Below are 27,298 nucleotides of genomic sequence, written 5' to 3' on the forward strand. Positions count from 1 at the left end.
ATCTCCTTTATCATGCTTGGGAAGTTTTCTTCAATTATCTCCTTGAATAATTTCTCAGTTCCTTTGTCTCTCTCCTCACCTTCTGGAATGCCTGTTACTCTTACATTTCCTCTCTTCATGGAGTCTGATAATTGTCTAAGAGTCTCCTCATGCTGCTTCATTTGCACTTCTCTTTCGTTTTCTCTTTTGGCTCTTTTTATTTCTCTATCTTCCATAGTACTGATCCATTCTGCCATTTCATCGATCCTGTTTTCATTGCTTATCCCAGAGTTCTTTATCTCTTCTAGTAATCTTTTTATCCCCTGCATTTCTTTTCTTTCCTTCTTAAGGTCTCAGTTTCATTCTTCTGTTCAGTGATTATTTGTCTCAACTCATTTTTTTCCTTTTCGTTTTCTTTCTGCTTTTAATCAGGATGATTATTAATTCTCTATCTGATAGGCTGAGAAGTTCTTCCATGTCATCGTTGAACTCTGGTGACTGTGTTTCTTTTTGTGGTGTGTCCTCCTGCTGGCTTGCTTGGTTATTTATATTTTTTCTTCTCCCTGTTGTTTGCTTTCTAATTAGTTCTGTGCGTTGGGATGTTGTGCCACTGGTGTTGGCGGGCATCTCTTTGGAGTGTTCCTTTAGGGGTGTTGGAAACTGTTTACCAGACTAAGACCAGCACTGGTAGGCCAAAACTCCACCAGGGTCTTGATGCTGTGTTGCTGGGCTCTGTCTCTTACAGTTCCCTCCTTCTGTATTTACTCAGTTCCAACAGGGAATCAGCTAGTTGGCGATTTAGTTCTGGTCACGAGGTGGCATCAGAGACCCATACTTGCTGGCCTGTGCTTTTTCCCAGTGGTTCTCTGAGTAGTGGAGGGGGGGCATAGGGGAGCCCCTCAACACAGGGACTCTTATTCAAGCCAAGTGCTGTTTTTGACCTGTGTTCACCAGGTGTTGTGCCCGCAGCTGTATGGATCCCACACCCTGAAGTCTGCACTCTAGGTCTGAGTTCCAGGGCAATCAGATCCAAAACACTGGCTGTCACCCTGTGCAGTGCCCGCTGCTATGGTGCGTCCCCGTCCCACGCCCCGGATCCTATGCCTAGCTATCAGTTCCAGGGTGGGGTTTTGCTCCATGCCTTATTTCCCTCCTTAACTCCCCCCCATACACCCCACACACCGTTTGCATGGCCCACCCTCTCTCAGCACCTGAGTGTGTTTTTGTGATCCCTGGTTTCCAACTATAGGGTGTTGGTTAATTTTTTCTGGCCACTAGGTGGCGCCAGAGATCTTTCCTAGTGTCCTTTGGGAACTGTTTTTAACCCCTTGGGTCAGGGGAACAGAGTGGGAGTGGCGTGGAGAGCCTCAACGGTGTGGGGGTGCTGTGTCTGCATTGTGCCCCACCGTTGTGGGGATCCCACGGCCCAAATTTCGTGCCCCGGGTCTCAGTTCCCAAAGCCCTCAGGTCCAGGACGCGGACTGTAGCCCAGTTCAGTGTCTGCAGAAATGGCGCCTTTTGCACACCGCTCCCTTGTCTGAGCGCCTGGTTTCTGATTACTCAGTGAGGGACATTCACTTCAATGAGGGCCCCTGCTCGTCTCCCCACAAGCCTAGGTCACAGGCGTGGGGATCTGGGCAGCCCCGATCCCCATATGCTCTTCAAGTGCGCCACTTTTCCGCACAAGCTTACTGGCTGGCCTGGGGCTGTTTGTAGGTCTACTGGGAGTCTTTATTTTTCTCCAGTGGCGTCGGCGGCTGTTCACTCACTTCTGTGGCGAATCCTGCACGGTGCTCCACAGATCCAGTTCACGGGGTGCAGTGGCTGAAATAGTTCCTTTCCACTCACAGCCCCGCTTGATGCATAGTTTGTTTCTTGTTGGTTGTTTTAGGTTGTTTTATTTTTCCTTCCTTTCTGTTGGTGGGAGAGTGCTGACTTTGTGGGTGGGGGAGGGTACCAGAGTTCTGAGCTTTCCTCCCTTCTAGTCCTCTTTTAGGGCAACTTTCTTCTTTGGGCAGTTTGCCAGAGTCGCCCATTTATCTTCCGTGTCCCAGTTCTCACAGGGACCTGCCGCTTTTCCTCCCTATTAACCTTTTTTTTTATGGGAGGTCTTACTCGCAGCGTTTCCTCACCACCATGTTGATGGTGTCTCCTTCCCTTGATTTTTTGCTAAACAATATCCTACTTTTGTTCCTTCATTGCCATTCTCTAGCTCAGAAAGTGAATCTTGGTTAGACTAAGTCAATCATGTCAGTTTTTATCCCTTGCTAATGATTGGCTTAGAGATGGTCATGTGACACTGTTCTGACCATTTAGATATTAAGAAAATTCTCCTAGAGGTGAATGCTTCTGGGAAAGTTGCACTCCTGAAAAGAGACTTAAGGGCAAGACCTTCCATGTATCGGCCTTTGGGAATTGTTTTGCGAGCACATAATTATGAAAACTGCAGCAACCATGTTGTAATAATGAAGAAAGAATCCTATATATAAGGAAAATTTACTGAATGACAAACCTGAAAGATAAAAAGAACCTAGCCTTTGTTGACATCGTTGAGTTGCTAGATGAATAACCATTCTTGCATTTGTCCTAATTGTGGGCTTCTCCTTATGTGAGAGATTATATCTGTGTGGACTTAAGCCATTTTGAATGGTTGTCTGCTTTTTACAACCAAATTGATTCTTAGTGATGATAAACATTTTCTTAGACCTCTTACGGATGATTGAGATAGTGGATATTATGATTTAGAATGGTCTTTGTTATATGTCCTGATGTCACTATACACAATCCACTGAAAAAAGAAAAGTGTTGTTTCTGATAAACATCTTCATAGCTCTAATTTTGGAGTCCCATTTTGCTTTCTTAAACTCTTTGTAGCAATTTTAAGTGCCATTGGCAAATCAAAAAGTTAATCAGCTTTTAGATAAAAATTTCTGCTGAGAGTTGCCATGATACAGAGATATATTTGAATGTCACAAAAATTATTTACACATTTTGCATCTTTCTTTCCACAGAAAGACTATCTGGCAATTAGATACTAGGATAATGCCAGTTACCCATGCATTATAAAAAGTAAAGGTGCACATAATACATTAATTCATTAATTTTCAGATTGTTCTTTACTTACATATGTTGCAGAGTCACAGTGGACTATGATTGAGGGCTGTGGTCATCTTGGTGGTGGGTGTGGTGTGGTGACATGCATCTGAGGAAGTGTGACCTTGTGCCTCTGATGACATACAATGTTGTAAACCAGTGTTACCTCAATAAAGTTTTTTAAATATATTTTTATATCATTTTTCATGTTTGTACTATGTATGCATTTTCATCTTGGTTATAGTCCCCGTAAGATTCCCGCCACCCTTGTTTTGATCCTATTCCCTTCTCCCCGCCTGTAGTGTGTCTCTGGTTTATAGTTGCCTGTTGATTTTGATTTTTACTTTATTATAGTTAGTCTTTTTCCTGATCCCTTATTTGTGTCTTCTAAATTCCTGCTATGAGTGAGACCATCCAGTATTTTTCTTTTTCTTTCTGGCTTATTTCACTGAGCATGTTCCCTTCCAGCTCCATCCATGTTGCTGCAGATGGCATGAGTTTATCTTTTTTCGGTAAAATTTTTAATTAATTAAATTTATAAAATAAGAGAAAAAGTTCAGTGGTTTTCTGTTGTTCTCAAGGAAATCAAAAGAAATTAAAACAACTAAAGTCATTAGCAAGTACTACTTGTCCATGTGCAACATCTGTTTCTCCTGTCCAACTCAAACGTGTTTGCACTTTCTGTACATACTGGCTTTTGTTTGCTCAATTATATCAAGTTCTCTCCAAGTATAAGGCCTTTGAAAATACTATTTCCTGTGCCTAAAACATTGCCAGCCTCTCTTTTGCTATATCAGTTCCTCTAAATGACTGGCTCTTGTAGCAGCCTGTACTTCTATCATGGATTATTTGAAACAGTAAAAATGTAGCATGTATATGTGTATTTGCTAACCTCGTAGACTACTATAAGCTCTATGAGGATAAAGATCATATATAATTTTGCTCAAAAATTCTAGTTCCTAGGATTGTCCAATATATGTTCATTGACTAATGTACAGGTGGTTTGAAAAATGGATTTCTACATAGATATAGAAAGTGATTTAAAGGTAGTGAGGTTAGTATGGGAAGATATAGGACATAGATATCTAAAGTGATTTAAAGGTAGTGAGGTTAGTATGGGAAGATATAGGAGGACAGCTTTTAAGAGATTGCAAATCAAGACCACTTTTTTTCCTGATTGTTTATTTTAAATTTTAAGACAATAGGTACAACTCAAGTAGTAAAGTATCTGACACACCCACTGAGTCCAGAGCTTCTCTTCCACAATGATGTATATTATCCTAGATATAAATATCAGCACTTGTTATAGGAATATGGTGATAGGGTGTTTGCATAGTGATGGTTGGTTGGGCCTTGTGTTTGTTCTGAAATGCCTCCAGAGCTTCCAATTAGCTGTGCTAAAAGAGAGGAATGTGGGTGTGACTACCTACTGTTAGCGCAAGGTACAGAAAACTGACTACTTGCACATTAAGGGAAATGATGAAAAGCATAAACCATTGATTTAAATGTGACTTCTGTAGGTCAACAAAACATTACAGTTTTCTCTCAAGTAGCTCTCCCTATAACCAGGAGGCCAAGGAAGATGCCACCGCTGCCACTACCTGTTGCACTGTTAATCATAGACCATTATTAGTATGCTTCTTTTTAGTAGTTTCCTCTTAAATGAATGTATGTGAAAGCTCTACAACAGATGTTCCCTTACCAAAATATTTTTTTCCTTCATCATTTGCTTGTACAGATTTATAATTCCCAGAGAAGGTCCCTTGCCAGGAAAGTAGCTTCCATTTGAGTTACTTGGCATTAAGAATCTTGTCATCATCAGCCATAGTGTGATTATAGCTTAGAAATGCAAATAGGATTCTGGGATGAATCAACTGAAGGATAAAATTCATATGAATAAGTGATACTATATAAAAACCTAATTAGATGGCATCTGTAATATACGTTTCAGTTTAGTCTTTCTTAAAACAGTAAGTTTATTGCCACCAAAGGAGGAAGGTACATGCAAAATTCAACAAATATTTATGGAGTGCCCAGTATGTGCCAGATAATATTCCAAAAATCTAGGATGCCAGCAGGCCTTTTTACAACAAGATTACATTCTAGGTTTATCCAAAAAGTTGGTGGGATTGGAGCTTGGCTTAATGCATAACAGTATAGAGCAGAACATTTTTGGAGCATATGCTCCATTAGTCACATAGAGATGTTTTAACATAAAATCTTCCTATGATGATTTCTTCCAGAGCCTAATAAATGTAAATAAGTAACAATTTTTATTTACATGGTAAGAGAATGACAACAGAAAAGGGAAAATTGGGATATACTACATACAAAAATAACAGTTTAAGGGATGTTTATCTCTGTTTTATCAGGGATGTCTAGAGTGCTAACTTCAATAAAGCAGGAAGGTTTCACTTAGCACTCACGCCAAATGCATGTAACCACAATGAATTTATGGGGGGAATGAATATCACAATAATATAAGCATGCAATTCAATTAGCAGCTAAAGAAGAAAGGTAACAAATCTCTCTCTTGGCAAAGTTTGGGAGAGTGATAAGCAGAATGCGCAGAATCTGACCTGGAGTGTTCCTGGAATCTGTTCATGTGCAGGGCGAGGAGTTGCCACTGCTCAGGGAGAGTTCACTATCACCAAACCTTCGAGAAGTCTTCAGGACTACACACCTGATGTCCATGAGCATCTCAGATTGTCCCAAATTAGGTGCCTATATTTATACCACTTTTTTTTTCTTTAAAGATTTATCTATTCATTTATACAAGCACTGGGTACAGTCAGAAGCGCGGGAGGGGGAGAGAATCCACCAGAGCCAGAGTGGGGAACTAAACAGGCAGACCAACAAAGCACACTGCTGAGGGGAGCAGTGGGCGCAGCAGAAGAGGTCTGCGCACCATGTGGAACCCAGCCGGCGGCCAGGGATTGATCCGGCGCTGCAGAGGCCGCAGGCAGCCCCGCAGCCCAGTGCTCAACCACTGCGGCACCAGGGGAGGTCCTTTTTATACCACTTTTTATAGGCACATTATCAAGACCATTGATTAATTTTGATTTAGGAGTAGTCTTTTAGCAAGCCAGGATTTATTTGCCCTGGGCTTTCACATGTCTTTTTATCAGTGTCTTCATAAACAAGTGTTTACTTTTTTTTTTTTTTTTTTGTGGGACCCTCGCCGGTGGCTAGGGATCAAACTGGCGCTGCAGAGGCTGTGGGCAGCCTCGGAACCCAGCGCTCAACTGCTGTGCCACCAGAGGAGGCCCTACAAGTGTTTACTTTTTAATTGATAACATAAGTCACTCTATCTCAATTTCCCCCAACTTTCCATCAGTGAGCGTCAGTACAATGTCAATACCTATGACAATCTCCAATTAAATACCTTAGTTTCTACTTTCAGACAAGCAATTTTTTTAAATATATTGTTCACTCTAGAAATAACCTGTGCTTTGATATAATTTTCCTTTGCTATACTGCTTTTTATACTGGGATGGAGTTGAAAGAAAAAAGACCTCTGAATCAGTCTAAGGTATTATGTGTGTTCAAAAATCACTTATGGAAATAAGAACTAGATTCCATTTTCTGTCTGGCTCAATTAAAACAAAAATTGGGGGGAAATGTCTTTCTTCTAATAATCAAAATTCTGTTTTTAAAAAATTATTTATTAAGATTTTATTAATTAATTTATTTTTTTAATTTTGCATAGAAGAACTGGGGTGTGGGCCAGAGTTGCGGGTGGTAAGATGATTCACCAGACACAAGAGTGGGGAGCGGAACAGGTGGGTTTACTGAAATACAGTGCGGAGGGGAGCAGCAGGCGAGAGAAGAGAGATCTGCTATGCCATATGTGGGTTAAGCTCTCTGGCTAGGGATCAAACTAGCACTGACACTTAATCAGGGTAACACTGACACTTAATCCTTAGGCCACCAGGGAGGCCCATAATCAAAATTCTTGTCAAAGAAGCTCAGTCAGCTTCTTTACCTTTCCCTCATTGGACTGGCATAGCTACTCTTAGTCCTTGAGATTTCCACTAATTCTTTGCAGAACTCAAGTTCTTTACACCCAATGTACATACTGTGTGAAAATATGAGGATTTATGCATCCTTCAAAATTTGTCTGGATTCTATTTAAAATGTGCATGCTTCTTCAAAGAAGACATACACATGGCCATAGGCACAGGAAAAAAAAATGTTCTTTTTCACTTATCAGGGAAATACACATCAAAACCACAGTGGGATACCAAGTCACACCTATGAGAATGGCCGACATCAAAACCACTAGAAATAAGTATTGGTGAGATTATGTGGTGAAAAAGAAACCCTCTTACACTGTTGGTGGGAAGGTGGATTGGTCCAGCCCTTATGTAAAACAGTATGGATAGTTTGCAAATTATTAAAAATGGATCTACTACATGATCCAACAATTCCACCCCTAGCTAATTGCCCAAAGAATGCAAAAACACTAATTTGAAGGGAAATATGCACTACTATGTTCATTGCCACCTTACTTACAATAGCCAAGCTATAGAAACAGCGTAAGTGCCCAAAGACAGAAGGATAACAGATGAGTGGATTAAGAAGATGTGTTTATTTGCAACAGGAGATCCTACTCAGCTATTAAAAAAATGATGAACTCTTGCCATTTGTGACAACATGGATGGAACTGGAGGGAGTTATGCTATGCAAAATATTTCAGGGGAAAGACAAATACCATAAGGTGTCACTTATATGTGGACTACAGAGAAACAAATTTTTAAAAAGTCAGATAAAAACAAAGCATTAATAAACCCTAGGAATCTGACTGTAGACTGAGACCACCAGAGCAAGAGGGTGAGGGATGAGAGCCAAGTGGGGAGTGAGAAAAATGGACTATTGTGGAAGATCATGAGTGGCTTGATGGTGGGTTGGTGTGGTAACAGCACTGAAGGGGTGATCCTATATCTCTAAGTCATATACAGTGTTGTAAACCAATGTTACCTCAGTTAAAAACAAATATGTTCACGCTCTGGATGAGCTGAAAGGTTACTGCCAACTCTAAAGCACAGAGTCACACTTGGTACCACTACTGTTATTATTTAACAAAGGTAAATAAGATATATTAGCAGAGACCTCCCATTCCACAGTATAATGTTTCTGTGAGTTTTGACCTTTTTTTCAGAGAAAAACCAATTTGCAAATAGCCAAAGAAATAAGCAAAAAGATAAAATGGATCTTGTCTATTTGTACACCTATATGTGTCACCACATTGAATGATCTTCTAAAGAAAGATACTCTGCAGGGATTCTTTAAGTCTGAACAATAGAAGGGCAGTGAGGATATTATCCAGTCAGGATCGAATCACAGTGCTCAATGCTGGGATCTAAATGGTACCTCTGCTTTCCCAAAACAAATTATTTGTTTTATGTGAACAATTTTCATGTGTAAAATATACAGATGGTATTCTTGTTCTGTATTAATTTAAATGAGTTGATTTTATTAACTACCTAGTCCATAGTAACCACTGCATCTCTGTTTCACAAATGGCTAAATCAAAATAAAACCTTTTTTTTGTTAAATAATGTAAGCAAGGTATTACTGAACATTAATGACTACATAAGAACTTTGTTTAAAATGGGTAATTCTAGCACATCGTAGGACTTCTTTAGTAATAAGTGCCTTTTTTCCCACTTTTAGCTTGCTCTCTTCTTTTGTCAGAAAAATATGCTTTTCTTGGATAGTTTCCAATAGCAGCAGTGAAGACACATCAGCAATATCATATCTCTCTTGATTCAGATTTGGCTGATGTGTCATAACAGATAGCACTGGGAGACATGGCTATGGAGATTCACAATATTTCTCCCTTTTTGTACATCTGAGCCTTATGTTAGCAGTTTGAATCTACTGTATTTTATAGACAGTCCCCTGGCACCAAGCTCAGATACAGTGTTCTTCCCACAGAGAGAAAAAGAGGCTTCATGATGGTGATATATGGAAACTTGTGAAAGGTTGTACTGGTAGTTTGGGTTGAATTATAGAAGCCTCCTTTCTAAGGCTGTGTGTTTGGGTAGAGAAACTATTGTAATGGGCAGTAAGGGCTTTTTTTGTTCTTTACAATGTGTTAGAAACATTGATCTGAATTATGTATATGTTTTCAAATAGTTACTTTGCAGAAACAAGATGACAAAATATAAAAACTGTGGCTGTAGTCCAGTTTGTTAATAAGGTTTTATGAAATGTTTTCAGGTACTATTTAAGATTTAGAAGACTTGGACTATAAAACTTCCTGTTAAATTTTATATCTTTGGTTCATATTTTCCTCCTCTATTATTCAAATTAACAACAAACTGTATTTAAGAACTGATATTTCCTTTTCAAATATCAGAGAAGCTTGAAAAATAATTTTTTAATGGCTCTTTCCAGGGTGGAACAAGAAAGGCTTTCATGACCTGGGTTCAGTTGCATTTCAGTGTCTAGAAATTATTTTAATCACAAAAAATTACTACTTTAACTTCAGTTTTTCCATCTTTAAAACAGTATTTGTGATACCTACCTGCTAACTTTATCAGGGTAAAAAGCTATGATGGCAAGTTTTTAGCATAAAGTAGGAAGCTCAGCAAATGATGTCCATTTTTACATGGAATTATATAATAAAAACATACATTTAAAGTAGTTGAATTTCTTTTTTGTATTGCTGAATGGCAGAATTTATGGAGTTGTAGTTACTAGTCAGGGTATTGTTAAGTAGAAGTTTTCGTGCTAATCCTGCAAAAAGAAAAGCACAACTGCTTATTTGATTGTATCAGTGATGTATCACGAGAATTGTGTCATTTTCTTAATATTGTTACCTCAGTGGGCTTTCCTTTTTTTTTTTTTTTTTAAAAAAAAGCTTTCCAGTTACAGGGTTGGTTGCATAAACTATGTGAATGTGATTACACATTACTGTGGTCTTAAATTCTTTAACTTACTACTATTTACCACATGAAATTTAAATTTATAGTAATATATTTTCCTGGTGATGTGCTGGAGAAATTAACCTGTATTGATGCAAGAGTAATTTGTAGTCACTTAAGTAATCTTTCTTTCTGTGCTATAATGACCTATGATAGTGTGCAATGGCTATTATCCAATCCCTTCGCCAAAAAAAAAAAAAAATACTTTTAATGGTCTTGAAGACATGAATTTGAAGACTTTAAACCTAAATCTGACTTTTACTACCTGGTGGCCTGTGATATGTCAATAACATTTTTGTGAATCAGTTTCCATTTCTCTGAAAAGTACACAGTACCTTTGAGGTCCACTCTTAGCATAACTGAAAAGAAAATGAGGTAACCCAAAAAAGAGTGTTTACTCATATTCGCCCAGCCTAATGGGGACTGAACTTTTTGTTGGATCATCTTTAAGCTTTGGCTTCTCCAAATGAATAGTGTCAATCACTTTTAGGGACATACCTTCTTTACATAGATCTTGAACTTTCAACTTAATTCTAGAAATAAAACAATGGTACCAGAATGTTCCAGATAATTCACTGATACATTTTATAGTTGCAGAGAAAATAATAAATTACCTTTTCTAGCTTCTGGTCTATTGAACTGTGGTCTTCAAGAGCTTTCAGTTAAATGCTGATTATTGATTTGATAAACATTCTATTTTTTGAAGGTGGTCAGGGTTAGAGAAAAAGCTTACCTTTTTTTCCAGCAGAATTATTCCTCATTCTGAAAAATTGGACATAAATCAAATCTTAAACCAGAGTATAATGGTGCATGGTAGGCCATTGATGCAATGTCTAATATAAACTTTGCTTTCCCAAAATAATTTTGCAAGATACAGAGGATCTTCTTCATCTCTCCTTCTTAAACAAATAAACAAACAAAAAACCTGAATAGAATAGGGAAGAAAACTGATAAAATTTGAGCACATTTTCATTTTATAGTAGTTATATGCCAAAAGTATTAATTAATAGAGAATATATTCCCAAGTTATTTTGTCATGTTGAATCATTGAGCTGATGGTATAAGCAAGAATTATGAATAGATCTGATCAAGTCTGAGTATAAAACTAGCTTCCTTTATTTATTCTTTATATGTAGCCACCTTGTGCTTAGCTGATATTTTTGTCAGAAGTACTAACCTGTTGAATTTGATAGATCTATTTAAGCCTGTAACTTGTCTGTTTCAAAAACAACTTGAGGTGACATGTAAAAAAAGGTGAAGCAAAACCAAAAACTAGGGCTTCCCTGGTGGCGCCGTGGGTTGAGCACTGCGCTGTGAAGCTGTCCGCAGCCTCTGCAGCTCGATTCAATTCCTGGCCTGCCAGGGAGATTCCCACCTGGCGTGGCAGACCTCTCCTGTCTCACCCGCTGCTCCCCTCAGCAGAGTATTTCGGTTCTTCTGCCTGTTCTGCTCCCTGCTCCATCTCTGGTGAATTCTCTCACCCTCCCGCGCCTCTGCCTTGTACCCAAGTGCTTGTACAAAATAAATAAATCTTTAAAAAAACAAACAAACAAACTGTTAGTCCAAATTTAAAAGAATTTGTTTGGTTTGCATTTCATTGCAACCTTTTGATCCTTTCTTGATATAAATGTATGTCTACCTACTTTAAATTTACTTTTGTTTTTATATTTTTTTTATTAATTGATAGTGGAAAAATGTTCATTTAGGTAAGAGACCAATAAATGGAAATGGAAGAATAATTTATGTTAATGCTGATTTTTTTCAATATATACTTTTTTTTCCTCAATAAAGAGTATGGCTTATTTTTTTAGATTATTTTTTAATGTTCATTTATTTTTATCATGGTAACATTGGTTAACAGCACTGTATATGATTTGGAAGTACAATCCAAATGTACTATTACATTTTAAGACCAACTGTTATTCATTATCCTTCTGTAATTAATATTTTGGGCAATTATAAAGTGATTCAGGAAATTAAATATTTAATTATGCATATAGAAAAGATGATCAAAACCAACTCCTCTACCATTTTAAGATCACATGCATTAAATAATTTCATTCTTTTTACTAAGCACCTAAAATATTGTCTATTAACTGTGACAGTCCTAGAAATATCACTCTTGGTAGTTGATTATATAAATAGAACTTGAAATGGCTTAGGAAAGAGTCTTAGAAAAACTTCTAGGAGTACATTAGTTCTAGACTTAGCCCTTCCATCAGCCTGCCACCCAGCATTTGGCAGGCAACTTCTCCTCACTGGACCAGTAGCTTGTTTTCAGTCACAGTCCAGACTTTTAATAGTTATTATTTCTCCTTTGCTAGCAGCTGTTTAATTTGGATTTTGTGTCTTTCTTTCTTTAATAGTCGGATACATACTTCTGCATGTCAATGCGCTTGCCAGTGGATGAAGAAGCCTTCGTGAGTAAGTATTGATTGGGTGGTGTAGGGGTGGGAAGTGGAAGGAAGGGCAGCAATTTGAAATCAGTGAAAGGTTCTTTTTGATGGTCATGAACATATTAGTCTTTTATTGTCAGTTCCTAAAATGTATTTATCATGCCTAATGTGGAAAAAAAAAAAAAAACTAGAGAGAGCTACAGAGAGACAAGATTACAAACTGTATCTGGAGAGATTGGTGAGTAATAGTAGTTAAGTTGTTGCATGCAGATGTCGATGGCCGCCAATACCAGGTGGTCCCATTTGTATAGTATTGGCTTTCTGTCTGTGTCTGGTTGCTTAATTCCGCTCCATTCAACAGACTGTTTATTTACCTGCCGGTTCATGCTATAAATCGACTGCACTTAGAATCAACATTGGAGAATGTAAGATTTTACCTGTCAGACAGGTAGCTAGATAGGAAAAAAGGAAGGAGAGATTGAGAGACGGAAAGAAGGGAGGGAGAGTGGAAGGCAGGAGAGAAGAAACTTTGAACCTATAGTTTATATTATAGAATGAAAGGATTCTCAAATGACAGTTCCTTCCCCCAACTGAGTCTTTAAATCAGATAAGAAAAGTGACAAAGCACCATCTGTTTTCATCTAAGTTGTTTTAATTTAAACATCCCTTATGACAGACTTTTAACTGTTTAGGGAAGGTGTGATGGGCAAATTATTCATGACTTTGTTCCTCACTTCACTCCGCTTCACTTCTCTGGTTTGAGATGTTGGTTTTCAGGAGAAAGTGATAATAATGAGAGTTGTACTTTGGTCCCTTGAAACTAATCTTCAAGTGGCTGTCGGAGGGGACTAGTATGTGAATTGTAAAATGTATACAATAGCCTTCAGGCATCCAAGGATGAATTTTCATGAGGTGTACCCCATAGGAGTATACGTTCCCTACCTGCAAAGACAGAGCAATATGCATTTCTTTCCCTCTCACACTTTGGTGGCAATCAAAACAGAAAATAACAGCCTATACCAACACTCTCTAAACAAAAATTTCTCTATGCTCAATTCTAATAATGAAAGTCAGAGTTTGGGATGTTAAGCATTGCCTGATTGTTTCTTTGTATGATATTTAAACAATATTAAGGAAAACGTGAAGAAGGTTAGCACGCCCAGATCCTGAACTTTAAAGACAGAAAAATGATTTAAGTTCCTAATTGTACACCAAATATGATTTAGGATGTAAATTCATCATGGAAATATTATTTTTTAAAGATTTATTTATTTATGCATACAAGAACTGGGGTACAGGCCAGAGGTATGGGGGGTGAGAGGATTCACCAGAGACAGAGTGGGGAACAGAACAGGCAGACTGACTGAAATACACTGCTGAGGGGAGCAGCGGGCAAGTCAGGAGAGGTCTGTGGCGCCATGTGGGTAGCTCCCTGGCCAGGGATCAAACTCTTGCTGCGGTGGCTGCGGACTGCTTCATAGTGCTGCCTATTAACCCCTTGTACCACCAGGGAAGCCCTCATCATGGAAATATTAACAGTAAAGCTTTCCTAAATTTCACCAGACAATGGGGTGAGGAAAAAAGACAAAACTTGCAAGCTGACCATAGATCTGAGGCATATGGCAGGGGATGAGAAGTAGGAGGGGTCAAAATGGCAGGGGACCACACGAGTGATGCTGGTCATGGACCACAGGTGCTATGGTGGTGGGAGAACTACGGCGACCACACCTGAGTAAAAAAATATTTACTCATAAAAAAGGAATTTTACCTAAAGTTCTTTCTTTATTAATTTAATATCTTTACTAACTTTTATATCTTTTTTTTCAAGTTCAATCATAGACATGATTCCTTCTGTTTCACACTTGCTTTGAAGAGAAGGCTACTCTACACGCCTGGATAAATAAGAAAGTCACATTTCACAGCAGTGTTACAGGTCACACATTAATAGGCTACTAGCTGGGAGTAGTATATGATTTCAGAGCTGAAAATTCTTAAGGTCAATAAATATATATCCTGGAATGTGTTACTGCTCTTTTAATGTAAATGTGTTTACTTTCACATAATTTAAAATTGAGGAGTACAAGTGAATGTACTCAGTCAAGAAAAATACTCAGAGGAAACACATAATGGGGCTAGATTCAAGCAAGGTGCTAAATAGTTCTGCATTTTCTTAGGTAATTGTCTTCTAAGATTAAACTGTTCCCTGTTCTAAAGTCCTCAAAGGATCATAAAAGGTTAATAACCGTTTTCGGTATTTCTTCTTTTCCTTACTGCTGAGAGGATTTCATGAATACTGGTTTGTCACCTGTTCAAAATAGCCTTGTTTCATCTTCTGTGTGAGTTTTTAAATGTAGTACTTTTAATATACTACCCCAAGTGATTTGTGGGGAACTTTGTTTACATAATCCAACCACCACAAACATTTAGTGTAGACAAATTAGAACTAGAAATTTGAAAACCAAAGAGAAATTCCAATCATTTATGTAGCGGACTAAGTATGGGGAATTTTGTGTGTATTGTCTTATTAAGTCTTAGGATAACTCTGCAGATCATCCCATTATAGACAAGAACATTCTCTTATCACCCCACCATTAGCCATTGCTCACTCAGGGCCCGCCAGACACTAACATAGCAAAAGCTCAGCATATTTAAACCATTTTACAGAAAAGGAAATAGAGGGATAGGGAATGTGCCCATACTTTTTGCTAGTTATGCGTTACTCTACTTGCATGCTGTTTAAGTCATTACAGATGTGTTTGTGGGGCAGTGATGCAGAGAAGAAATGAAAGAAATTCGTTTGAAAAGGAAGGAAAGGAAAAGGGCTTGGATGTGTGGTCCTACATCAGGAGGGTGTTCTCACATTGCTGTTCCATACTCCCAAAGTGGCAATTTTGTTGGTGGTAACCAAGGTTTTCCAAGAATGAAACTTTATCCTTTTCGTGGCTTGTCCCAGTTTCTGGATCTTAGGGTGATTTATCACAAGATTACATATGGTTGAAAATGAGGACATGTAGGGTCCTCCCTGGTAGCGCAAGGAATTAAGACGCAGCACTGTGAAGCTATCCACAGCCACTGCAGCACGAGTTCGATCCCCAGCTAGGGAGCTGACCCATATGGCACTGCAGACCTCTCCTGTCTCGCCTGCTGCTCCCCTCAGCAGTGTGTTTTAGTAGATCTGCTTATTCTGCTCCTCACTCTGTCTCTGGGAATCCTCTCACCCCCCACATCTCTGGCTGCACCCCAGCTCTTGTATGCATAAATAAATAAATTGTAAAAAAAAAAAGAAAATGATTACATGTGAAGACCTATAATAGTTTATTCTTTTTTTAAAGACACTCATCATTTTATACCTCTGCTTTTATTATCTGTATCTTTTAAACTTTTGAATGCCAGCAAGGTTTGTGCTATAGCATGTGAAGGGGACTTAATTATTGCTTACTTAATATATGAGTGAACACTGCAAAAGTGTTCTGTTTATTCATCATTTTCTAAGGCAATATATCAAATATTAAATAATTTACCTTATGCCTTAAATTATATTATTGTCTGAATATAAGGGAACAGTTGTTTTTTAAGCAAAGGCATGTGTTCATAAATTCAGCAAACTTGTAAAGTTCTGCTGTGTAACAGTTATTGGACTAGGCTATGGGGATGTCAGATATGTCACAAAATCAAGAAAAATCACAGCCTGGCAGAATTCTAGAAGAACACAAATGTTAAAACATGCAAAAAGGACTTTCTCCTTTTGCTTTTCAGATTTCTCAAGAAAATCACAAAAGGCAGGATACAATTCAGGTTGTTTAATTAGGACAAAACAAGCTCTTACTGGCATTAAAACCCAAAATTGCACTTGAATAATTCATAATTTTGGCTTTATGCTGTGTGACTAATTACATCTCATTTTAGATAAAAATACTTCTTAATTCTGAGACAGTGCTATCACAATTGTCATGGAATTTCTATGCGCATATGCCTGTCATATTTACATATGAGCATAAACAACATCTTTGATGTATTTCTATGTCTGTATTGAATTTTAAATGCAAATTAAAGTAGATATTTGGGGAAATACTGTAATGAAGATAAATGTAATTTTTATGTTTTGAATAAAAGCTATCCGTAGAGCATTGCTTTTGCTTATTGTTTTAATAAAAAATCACAGACTTGGAGTGGGTAAAGTTATGATAAAATCTGCATTGACCACTGAACTGTGATGCTGTCTAAAAGGTGTTTTATAGACACTCAGAGGAATTGACTCTGACAGCAGCCCACTCAGCCAAGAAATTTGACTGTCATCTTCATCCACTTGCTTTACCTCACATGGATGACCAGTAAATAAATGTGTCTTTTCCTTAGTGAATGATGGCAGGTCCCTATCTATCAAATTGCACTGTACAAATGAGACAGAAGCCATTGAATTTAGAAATAGATGAAATTAATATAATGATTCATTGCTTTTCATTTTCTTGGGCTTCTCTCTTGAATGTAGAATAAGTTCTACTGTGGAATTACATAGTCGCCTTAAATTTTCTCAATGTGACCTTTCTTAAATAAAGCCCATATTAAGGTGATGTTAGGATACTTCAAACACTGCCAGGCAATCTACTTTTTTTTAAAAAAGATTTATTTATGTATGCGTACAAGAACTGGGGTACAGGTCAGAGGTGCGGGGATGGGGCAGGTGGTGAGAGGATTCACCAGAGACAGAGTGGGGAACAGAACAGGCAGACTACTTTTGATCATATTTAGGGATCACTCAGTGGTGTGACTACAGAGACCAAGGAAGTCACAGTGTTCATATATCCATGCAATATCCACACAGTAACCAGAAAGAGGAGTGAGTGTAAGAGGGAGTTGTCTATATAGTCTATATATTCTATTTCTCCTCTGTCACCTAGGGTTTTCTCCAACATGAATAGTGTAGTCTCTGTCTCCCACATGACCACTGAATGTCTTCTAGTAGGCACCCTAGGAAGCTGTTCCAGTTTCTGAGTGAAAGTTAGTTGAGGGCCTCCCCGATGGCGCAGCGGGTTGAGCGCAGTGCTGTGAAGCTGTCCGCATCCTCTGCAGTGCGGGTTCAATTCCCGGCTGGCCAGGGAGATACCCACATGGAGAAGCAGATTTCTATCTGGCCTGCTGCTCCCCTCAGCAGTGTTGTCAGTCATCTTACTGTTCTGCTCCCCGCTATGTCTCAGGGGAATTCTCTTACCCTCCTGAGCCACTGGCCTCTACCACAGTTCTTATATAAATAAATAAATCTTTAATTAAAAAAAAGTTAGTTGAGAGAGCTAAGATAGCATAAATAAGACAACACAAAACTAAACTAGAGGTCTTTGATAAATGGATAAAACCTAATTTATTTCATGATAATCTGTGGGCCCTGTCTCAGTATTTCTTGAATGTTTTCTATCCTTTGGTCACCCAACATATTTCCAATATGCCAACCCCAAAGATCAGGAGATTTACACTTGTATTTTCATGTTCTTTTTTTTATAAGTTAATTATCAATAGGCTGTACTAGTCTTCTGTTGCCTATCTATAGCTAACAAGGATGTTCCTCCCATTTCTGTTAGTAAATTTGGGTTGGTTTTATGTACACAGGTATTTCCTAAGTGTTCATTCCACCACTGGACTGTTCCATGTCCTTGGTCTGGCAAATCCATCAATATTTGACTTGCAGCCCTGGATAGCCACTTGGAAAGGAAACGGACAGAAAGTAAAGTGCTAAATGAAGTTCTCTCCTAGGTCACATTCTTAGGGAATTTTATAGCTCTGATTGTAGTCAGATGTAAGCTTAAAGAGGCCATAAATCCCTAACAGCTTCATGCAGTTAGGGCAAATTTTTCTTAGAACTCCAGAAAGTAGGCCTAGATATCTCTCTGTTCAATATGTCACCCACACAGGTACTTTAAAGTCTTTTATTTCAGATGACATTATCCTTTGAGAAATCCTCCAATCTTTGCACTTTCTGTGTCATAGTATTTCCTTTAATTAATGTGCATGAGTCACTGTTTCTGGAGTCCTAGTCCTTCAAAAGTAGTTGGTTTCCAGAACTTACTTTTACTTGCCTACAAAATTTTCTGATCTTATACATCAGACAATCTGAACTGTTAACACCCATTGAGACTGAAGTACCTTTTTCACTTAAGCAGCTGTCATCCTGTTATTGAGTTAGAATACTTGGTGACACTTTTAATCTTAATGGATAGAATATTCCCTTGCTCCTCACGAGGCTCTGTTTTTGCCTGCATGTCACCACCCCAAAGCTGCCTTTGTTTATTCTGCCTGTCAGACTCACACACTTACATGCAGTTTCCAGTATTTTCATCTAGCTTTCTTTGCCTTCAATCCTTTATTTATTTGATGTATGTTTGGAGAAAAAAGAGAAAAGGAGGAATTTCTTTGATTTGTAATTTTAAAATATTTTTCTATATACTGTTTTGTTAAAACAGAATAGTGTTAAAATCTCCAGCCTAGTCATATATGTAGCTTATGCTCAAAGGACCTCATTCTTATTCACTAGTGTGGGATCTTGTTATGCAAAGCAAGGAATAATAAATAGGAATGGAGCAAACCCAGGAAATGAACCTGTCAGCCTCATCTTTTCTCAGTTGACTCCTCCCACCACTGGCAGCAGGCCCATCTATAAAATTGTCCAAGTACTGCTTTGTTTTATGGCATCTATTATTTGTTTTAGGTTTACATTTTGATATAACATTCCTTTTCTGGTGGTATTTTTCGTTTCCACTGGCAATGAATTGTACCTGGAGCAATAATTATATGAATACTCCGATCTTTTGGATATGAGAAAGATGGTTGCTTTCTTGTTTAAACCCTGTACCAGTAATTTACTTAGCAATTAAACTTGGTTGAGTTTCTGGAGAAATAAGAGTCCGTAAGAGCAAGTTGTTATAAGAGGGAACTCAGGAATTTTCTTCTACTATCACTTAAAAATATTGATGTGCTTCTAATTACAGAAACTAAAATTAAACACATATCTAGAAAGCGTTCAATGTGGAGCAAATAAATCATTCTTAATATAGCATGTGAAAATGAGAAAAATTTCAGAACATGCCTAGAGAAGTTGTACTTTGAATGATTTTTGCTTTTTACTTTAAAAAAATTAGAAGACCCTGTTGTATAAGCAGGGCCCCAGACAAAAAATTTGACTTTCCTTCCTGATGAACAGCCACAGAGATTGTATGTCCTTGTCTTCATGATATACTCTTCTCCCAAAAGGTTTTCCTTCCTATCTTTAGTGAAGCTTTTGTTCATTAATATTTCATTTTATAAATTTAATGATAACTCATTTTTTTCAAAAAAGATTTTTGCCTCCTTTCACAATAACACATGCCCCACATTCATATGAAAAAGACACTACTGGGGACTCTTGCACAGATCCTGACCACTCAGGGCTTTCCCCAAAACTTTCCCAAGCCCTGTATGGTGCCTTATGGGAACATAAGTTCACCCTTTTGGCTGCCCTCATGGCTTCAGACATCAGGGTTCACTTTTTGAGTAATTTTCACATACATAATTTCCTCTCCTCTATTTTGAACAGGACTCTCATCATTTAAATCTTCTGCTGGATATTTCCACCTAGAATTTTATTTGATACCTCAAACTAACATTATTTTCCACCCAAGCAGTTTAAAATTCTAGATAAAATGCACTTGGACATGTTGATTTATTACCAAAATACCAGAATGATCAAGGCTTAGAAAATCTGTTAATAGAATCTACTCATAATAAAGTTTTCTATAAGGGATGGGAACCATGTGATCATCTACATAAGTTCTGGAACAGCAGAGGAGACACCATTTTCTTTGACAAACCCCTGATGGAGTAACAGAGGGACATTTAAAGGGGAAAAAAAAAGGTGGAAGATACCATTGGAACAAAAAACTTAGATACCATTAGACTGATTATAAGCCAATTGATAAAGATGGATATGAAGTAAAAAATTGTAACACATAGCAAGATAAATTTAAAGTGAAGAAAAAAAGAAATAAAGGCCATGTACTCCCACTTCATTTCTTTTTAATTTTTCCTTCTGCCAGGGATGATACCCTGAGAGGATTATGGAAGGAAGGGAGGAAATCTTACACTCAACTTGAGAGTGAGTCTGTAGATAGACCCTGTCCTTCCTTCTTTTTCCCTTGCTAACAAAGTTAGGCTTGGTTACGTTATGATTTTCTATGATTTATAAACTATTGTAATTTCCAACTGAGTCCTCCTTTCCAAAGTATACCTTCTTCAGTCTCCTAAACTCACTATATTCTTTGGTAATAGAAAACAAGCCTCAAAGAAAAAGAAAAATACCGGATGGTCTCACTCATAGCAGGAATCTAGAAAACTTAAATAAGGGACCAGGAAAATTAATAACTATAAGAAAGTGAAAATCAAAATCAACAAAAATCTATGAACCAGAGACACTTTTGGGGGGGTAGGTGGCGGGAGGGGAGGGATTGATGTCAAAATGGGGGGATTGAAATTGTATGGGGAATATAAAAATAAAATTTTTATTAAAAAAAAAAGAAAACAAGCCTCAAATTAGAGCAAATCCATTTTCCATCTGTCCTCTGTTAGTTTTATAAATAGTGGTATGAAAATCTCAAGATATGATTTTTAGGTTTTAAGTTCATAGTTTCAGTGCAATAAAAGAAAAGTCGTGTTATCTCCACTGAAAGTCAAGTCAGGCTGTCTTGTAGTAGGTGGCCTGTGTTTTCTGACTATTCACACTCTGCAGGTCATGGTGTTATAGTTTAATGTAGAACATCTTTTATAAACACTTGTGTTTCAGAGACATGTTTTAGCAGAATGTGATATTTTATTAATTTTATCATACAAACAAAAAGATAAAAGATGCAATTTTACACCTTGGCTAATTTTAGGCTAATTAGCATTTTTACGGGCAAGGGTGAGTTGTAACTGGCCCCTATAGGACAGCATGGTGAATTTGGACAAAAGGGAATCAGTCAAACTCAAGCCAGGAAAGGGAAAGGGACCTCATATTCAATCTCTAATCTATAGATAATAGTTTAACTTGTTTTTAGCTTTTGATGTCTGAGCTGATTTTTGCTTAATGTCTTTAAAACACTGTTATTAGTAGAAAAAGAGAAATGAAATGCGTTGGTTTTAGCATGCTTTTACTGAGTATGCAGTGGGATCCAGAGTAGTAATTTTTCTCTTCTATATTTTTGTGAAGATATATTTTCCACTTTTCTTTTCTAGAATTTGTCTCTATCACATTCCAGTGACTACTACTGTTAGAGCTTTCATTTTTTTTACCCACACACTGTTCTCATTACTCTATGTGGTCTCTTCCATTAAAAAAATGTGTGTGTTGCTTATTAATTATTATTATTAGAGTCAACTATCTGAGGAAGTTAAATGATCAAATCATGCTCATCTTAAGGAAAAAGAAAATTCATACAGCTTGGGTGCTCTATCATAAGAGCATCAAATTGTCAAACTACACGTCTCTTGTGACATTTGTGCACAGAAGTATAACCTGTGTTCATATTCATGTGTCATTTTCTCTTAACAGTTGACTTCAAGCCGCGGGCCAGCATGGATACTGTCCATCATATGCTGCTTTTTGGATGCAATATGCCTTCATCTACTGGAAGTTACTGGTAAGGAATCATGGTTCCGTAGTAGAAAAGCATATAGAAAATGTTTTTTCAAAATACAAAGGACATCTGTGGAAGCATTTTACAGCTGATTAGCAAATAGGCAGACTATTTGCATGTTCTCTAGTTCATTGTTCTTTTGCATTGCTTGGTTTTCATGGTTTGATTATCACTGTTATTTAGTCCACACATCCATCAGTATGTGTTACTCACTTAATAACTATGTCTATTAGCATAGACAGTGTCAAGGTATAAATGGCTTGTAAATAAAGACTGAATGTTTAAGTAATGGATACTCTGATAAATATTTTTAAAGTTCATGATTCAACCCAAAGGGCACTGTTTGTCCCAGACACTGCGCTAGGTGATCTGTACACACCATATTATCCTGACATCCCTGCAAAGCAGGTATTAATAGCCCCATTTTCCAGACAAGGATCCGAAATCCCAGAGATTCAGTGCTTGCTCCAGGTAACACATTTGGTTCGATTCAAACCAAATTTTCCGGTTCCATATCCAAAGTTATCTTCATATTATCATGCTGTCTCCAACTTATTTGAGTTACTGTTGGAGTATTCGAATATATTTCAAGCAACATTCTGAGTTTTAATATCATGTTATGAGCAATCAATAAACTTCTATTAGATGCCTATGAGATGCCAGAACTGTAGTAGACACTATAGAGACTCTAGGATAAATAGCTATGTTTTCTACCCTTAGAAACTTATACCACAATTATGACTTGAAATCTTCTGATTCAATTAAGTTTTTGGTGTTCATGAAAATGAGCTTACACTGAAAATAGCTGTATTTTAAGTTTCATATTTTGCACCTATAGCTAGCATCTTAATAATCCATCATGACTAGTGTGTCAGCTTTGTATTAGAGAGGGATATGCTTTGTGGTCTTGTCTCTGCATAATTATGTAGACTGGTAGACCTTTCCCTGTACAACCTAATATTATTTAGGCTGTTGTGCAGTGTGCACAACAAACAACTGCTTTCAAGTCATTTTTATAATAAACAATTGTAATATGTATTTGGAACTGTTAAAAGCACAGGGCAATTAGTGGAAGTCTCCATGGACCAAGTACCATCAAAGTATTTGTTAATAGGCTTAAGCTGTTTGATGAAAGGGGCACATCATATAGGAACTCATCTCACATAACTGGGTTTATAGAAAAATGAAGTCAGCAAATCACACTTAATGCCCTTTGATAGTAACATTCCAGTTTTTGCTCTTCAGTAAATTTTTGTAAAGAAAATTCTGGGATTAAAAGATTATTCTGTGACAGCTTTTTCTGAATCTTATTCAGAAATCATATCCTATGGTTTTTATGCTTTAAAAATATTTCCTCTGAAATTAGCAATATTTACTTTGGATTGAAACTAGTGAAATTAGCTAGAAGGGATGTAAGCTTTAAAACCTGCCTTAATTTCATCTTGGTTAAAAAGAATGAATGAAATGATAGGTCACTTAAATGTTATTACAGTTCTAAGTGTCAAGAATAATTATATAAAAGGAATTGAATCTAGTACACTGTTCTTGCGTTAAAGAGCTATCAAGAGTCACACATTACTTTGACCCTTTAAAAATACTAACATTCGTAACATTATTTTGAAATTATGTCTATAAAATATTTTTGCAACAAGATTTTCAATTTGGGGAAAAAATTTGAAGAAAAATGTAAATAAAAATAAAAGCAGCAACTTTGAGTAAAATAATTGCTACAATTTATTTTGCTAAAATTATTACTTGAAAAGCAATGTGATAAAGTGAAAGAATAGGGGGCTAACTGGCTGATTTCCCTGGGTAAGTTATTTGTTCCTTGTGGGCTGACCTGTTTTTTCATTTTAGCAAGGGACTAACAATGACACTAGAATTTATAAAATTACTCTATACTCTAAAATTCCATAATCCTATGACTATAAACTATATGCAGATGCTGAGTCAGATTGGAAAGACAACTTTATTAGGGGCTGGAGACCAGGCACTGGTTGACTCACCTCAAGCAGGCAGCCCACTGCCTTTTGCATGCAGTGGCATTTTGAGTTTATTCAATTCTTGATGGTATTATACCCATGTCATTTTAAATGGTTTTTAAAAATCTGTCTTGCAGGCTGTATTTCCATTTAATCTATCAGTTTGCTTTAATTGACTTTATAACTATACATCGAGGACAATAATTGATGCTTTTATTCTTAACTGAACCCGATTGTTCATTTAACTGTTTATTTAAAAGTAGGAATACGTGTGTGTGTGTGTGTGTGTGTGTGTGTGTGTGTGTGTGTGTGTGGGTGGGTGTGTGTGATGAAAGGGGCATATCACATAGGAACTCAACTCACATAACCCTGTGTGTGTGTCTATGTGTGTGTTACTGCTCTTAATTTAAAATTGGTAGGGGCCTCCCCTGGTGGCACAGCGGTTGAGCGCTGGGCTGCGAGGCTGCCTGCAGCCTCTGCTGCATCGGTTCGTTCCCTGGCCACCGGCGAGGGTCCCACAAAAACAAATAAAATAAAATCAGTAGATTTTAGAAAATCTTAGAAATTGAAATATTGCATGTATTTATCCTACGAATACCCTTTTAAATCTAGTTTTACCCTAAACACACACACACACACACACACATTATCTGTTAAATATACGAACTGGGAGGTACACATTAAATACAATTTTCTCATGACTCTGACTTTGCACAGTCCAGCTTTGTTCTCCATTTAAAGATGGTAAAGACCACTCACCCTCTCCCACACCCCAATATTTGGCTCTTGTATTAAATCTAGAATGATATTCCAGGAACTGAACTTTTCAGTTACTTCACAAAACATCCTCTGCTCCTCCCTGCCCCCCAGGGCCACACAGGCTCAGCCCTGGAGACACTGTGAAATATTTTCCAACTGCTTAGCTTCTTATCCTCCCATCTGAATTATAATATTAATAACAAAAATCTATCAGTGTCAAAAGGCTTGCATTATTTTTCTAAAATATTTGAGTAGTGGAATTTATCACACTCGATTTACACTTGGTAATCTATCCTTACTCTTGCAAATCTATCCTGTACCAAGATACATAGAGTACTAAATGAAGATTTTCAAACGTTCATTTATTTTGATTATGATGCCTGTGATAGTTTTTGATGCCCCAAAATAGCAAAACTCATTCACGCTTTGGGGAAACCTTTATGGGAAAACAAAGTTGTTTTTGTGAAAGAAGAAAAAAGCTAATTAGATATTTTCACACCAAAATGTCAAGCTCCTATTTCCTCTTTCTACTTGTTAGCTAGGATTTCCCTTTTGCATTTGCGTGTTCTGTTTTCATAGCAAGTTGGCAACTAGGTATGTCTCTAATAAGGAAAACAGTTTCCCTCCTGAAATTATGAACTTATAATTTAGCCCCTGTCTTTAGGCGGCACTTTTAATATGAAGGCAAAGAGCTGTTCTGATGATGTTTCACTGTTGTGCTGCCCTCCTTTGCTCTCTGTAATTGCCTCTTTCTACTGTTCATTAAAATATATTTACAGTTATATTAAGTTTACATGAAAAGAGTAGACACAGCATGAAGCAGTTTTCATTATGAAGTCATTTTAATTTTAAAGTTTTTTTCTCTACCCATATTCCAGTCTTTTGTGTCTCATTCCAAATTAGCAGCTCACACTGGTAATGTGTCTAGTTAATTGTATGCATGTGCATTCAAATTGCATACATTGATGTGAACCTTTTAATATACTGTGGGGTGGTCCCTTTATAGTTAGAGTGGGCCTGGTGCTCAACTGCAAATTAACATACCTCTTGAGGATGCAAATAAGGACCAGCTGATTGAAAAGCAGTAGTTCTGTTGGCCCATGTGAAGAAGGCAATAGTACTTGTCAGATCTAACACTCAGACTTCCTCTCCTGGGCTTTCAAAGGAGGAGGCAATGAACATCATCTTGGGACCAAGGGAAAGTAATAGCACCAAGATCAGAGCAAGCATAGTGCAGCAGCGGGATGACACAGAGCAAGTTCTCTATGATCTGAGCAGACAGGTAGAGTGCTAGAGCCCTCAGTGTTTTTTCAGGCATCTATTGACCTTTTACCAGGTACAGAGCAGGTCCGGATGCCCAGGGCCAGGAGGCTGGCAGACCTCCTGCCCCCAGCGAATCTTCACTCTTTCTGGGCTCTGTGGCATTCTTGTTTGTAGTGGCAGAAAGGCATAGAACTGGTTCTGTATGATCTGAGCAGACAGGGTGTAGAGGCAGGACAGGGACACTGAGCAGGTTTCCTGATCCAGTAGGCCAGGTAAAGGAGGAGTCCTGGAGCCCTCAGTGGCTTTTGCAGGCTTTTATTGGGATTACCAGGTACATGGCAGGCAGTGGTGCTGGGAGAACAAAAGGCTGGCATGCCTCCCAGCCCCCAGCAAGTCTTCACTCTGTCTGGGCTCTCTGGTGATCTCTGCTTCTGCTTTTCTGCTTCTCAGCTTCTACTGCTTCTCTTCTCTCTGCTTCTGCTGGTGTCCCCGCGATGCCACCCCTAAAAGCCCAGTCTCAGCCCAGGTGAATCCCATCTACATATGTCCACACCCTATTCCAGGTGCCCGCCATCAGGCATGCATTCAGGACCACAGGGCTCCATCATCCATCCTAATGGCAGGAGGACAGAAAAGCCTGATACTTTTTACCTTACCCTACAGTCCACCCCCTCAGGGTTTTCTGCCATACAATCTACATATATACAATTTTGTTTCTTAGCAAACATAAATGCAGCCATGGCCCACAAAAGCAAATACATCACTATATAACAACAAAATACAACAAAACACAAGTAAGTCCAGGCAGGGCACCAACCTAGTGCCAAAAGACAATTATTGGCACCAGCAGATAATCCACCACTTCTGCTGCCGAAGGCACTGCTCATACAAGGGAGGGCAACCACTCACATCATCTGCCAGGAGCTGTCAGGCTTCCTGGCCTTCTCTGGCTGCAGTCTCGGCCACAAGCCACACACTGCATCCACCCCCAGGATGTACTCACTCTGGGATTGGCGATTCTATCCTGTTGGGGGTAATCACCAACCCTCAGGGTTTCTATCTGCTGTCGCTCCAACACTTGCCTTTCATTGCCACCAGGGCGACTCGCAGACCCCTGCACTCAGGCCAACCCACTGCACAAGCACATGGGTTGGATATCCAAACTACATGTGGCCTCTCTCGGGTCCCCTCTTTGGCTTGGGCTCCACCCCAAGCCACGTTCCCCACCCGTGCAAGTACGGGTTCCTCAGCTCCTCACC

General features: G+C 38.1%; 1 protein-coding gene across 9 annotated transcripts in view; it reads left to right on the top strand.

The window, feature by feature from the left end:
• The window catches only part of PAM (peptidylglycine alpha-amidating monooxygenase), a gene marked incomplete at its 3' end in the record, with an annotated part of 185,585 nt that overhangs the window by 30,343 nt on the left and 127,944 nt on the right, over nucleotides 1-27,298 (top strand). For all 9 annotated transcript variants that reach the window (XM_084234220.1, XM_084234221.1, XM_084234222.1 and 6 more), the window contains 2 exons: nucleotides 12,371-12,428; nucleotides 21,951-22,038. In XM_084234220.1, coding sequence (XP_084090346.1) covers nucleotides 12,371-12,428; nucleotides 21,951-22,038 — 146 coding nt within the window. The remainder of the gene's footprint in view (nucleotides 1-12,370; nucleotides 12,429-21,950; nucleotides 22,039-27,298) is intronic.

The sequence above is a fragment of the Talpa europaea genome, assembly GCF_964194135.1.
Source record: "Talpa europaea genome assembly, chromosome: 5".
NCBI classification, from domain to species: domain Eukaryota; kingdom Metazoa; phylum Chordata; class Mammalia; order Eulipotyphla; family Talpidae; genus Talpa; species Talpa europaea.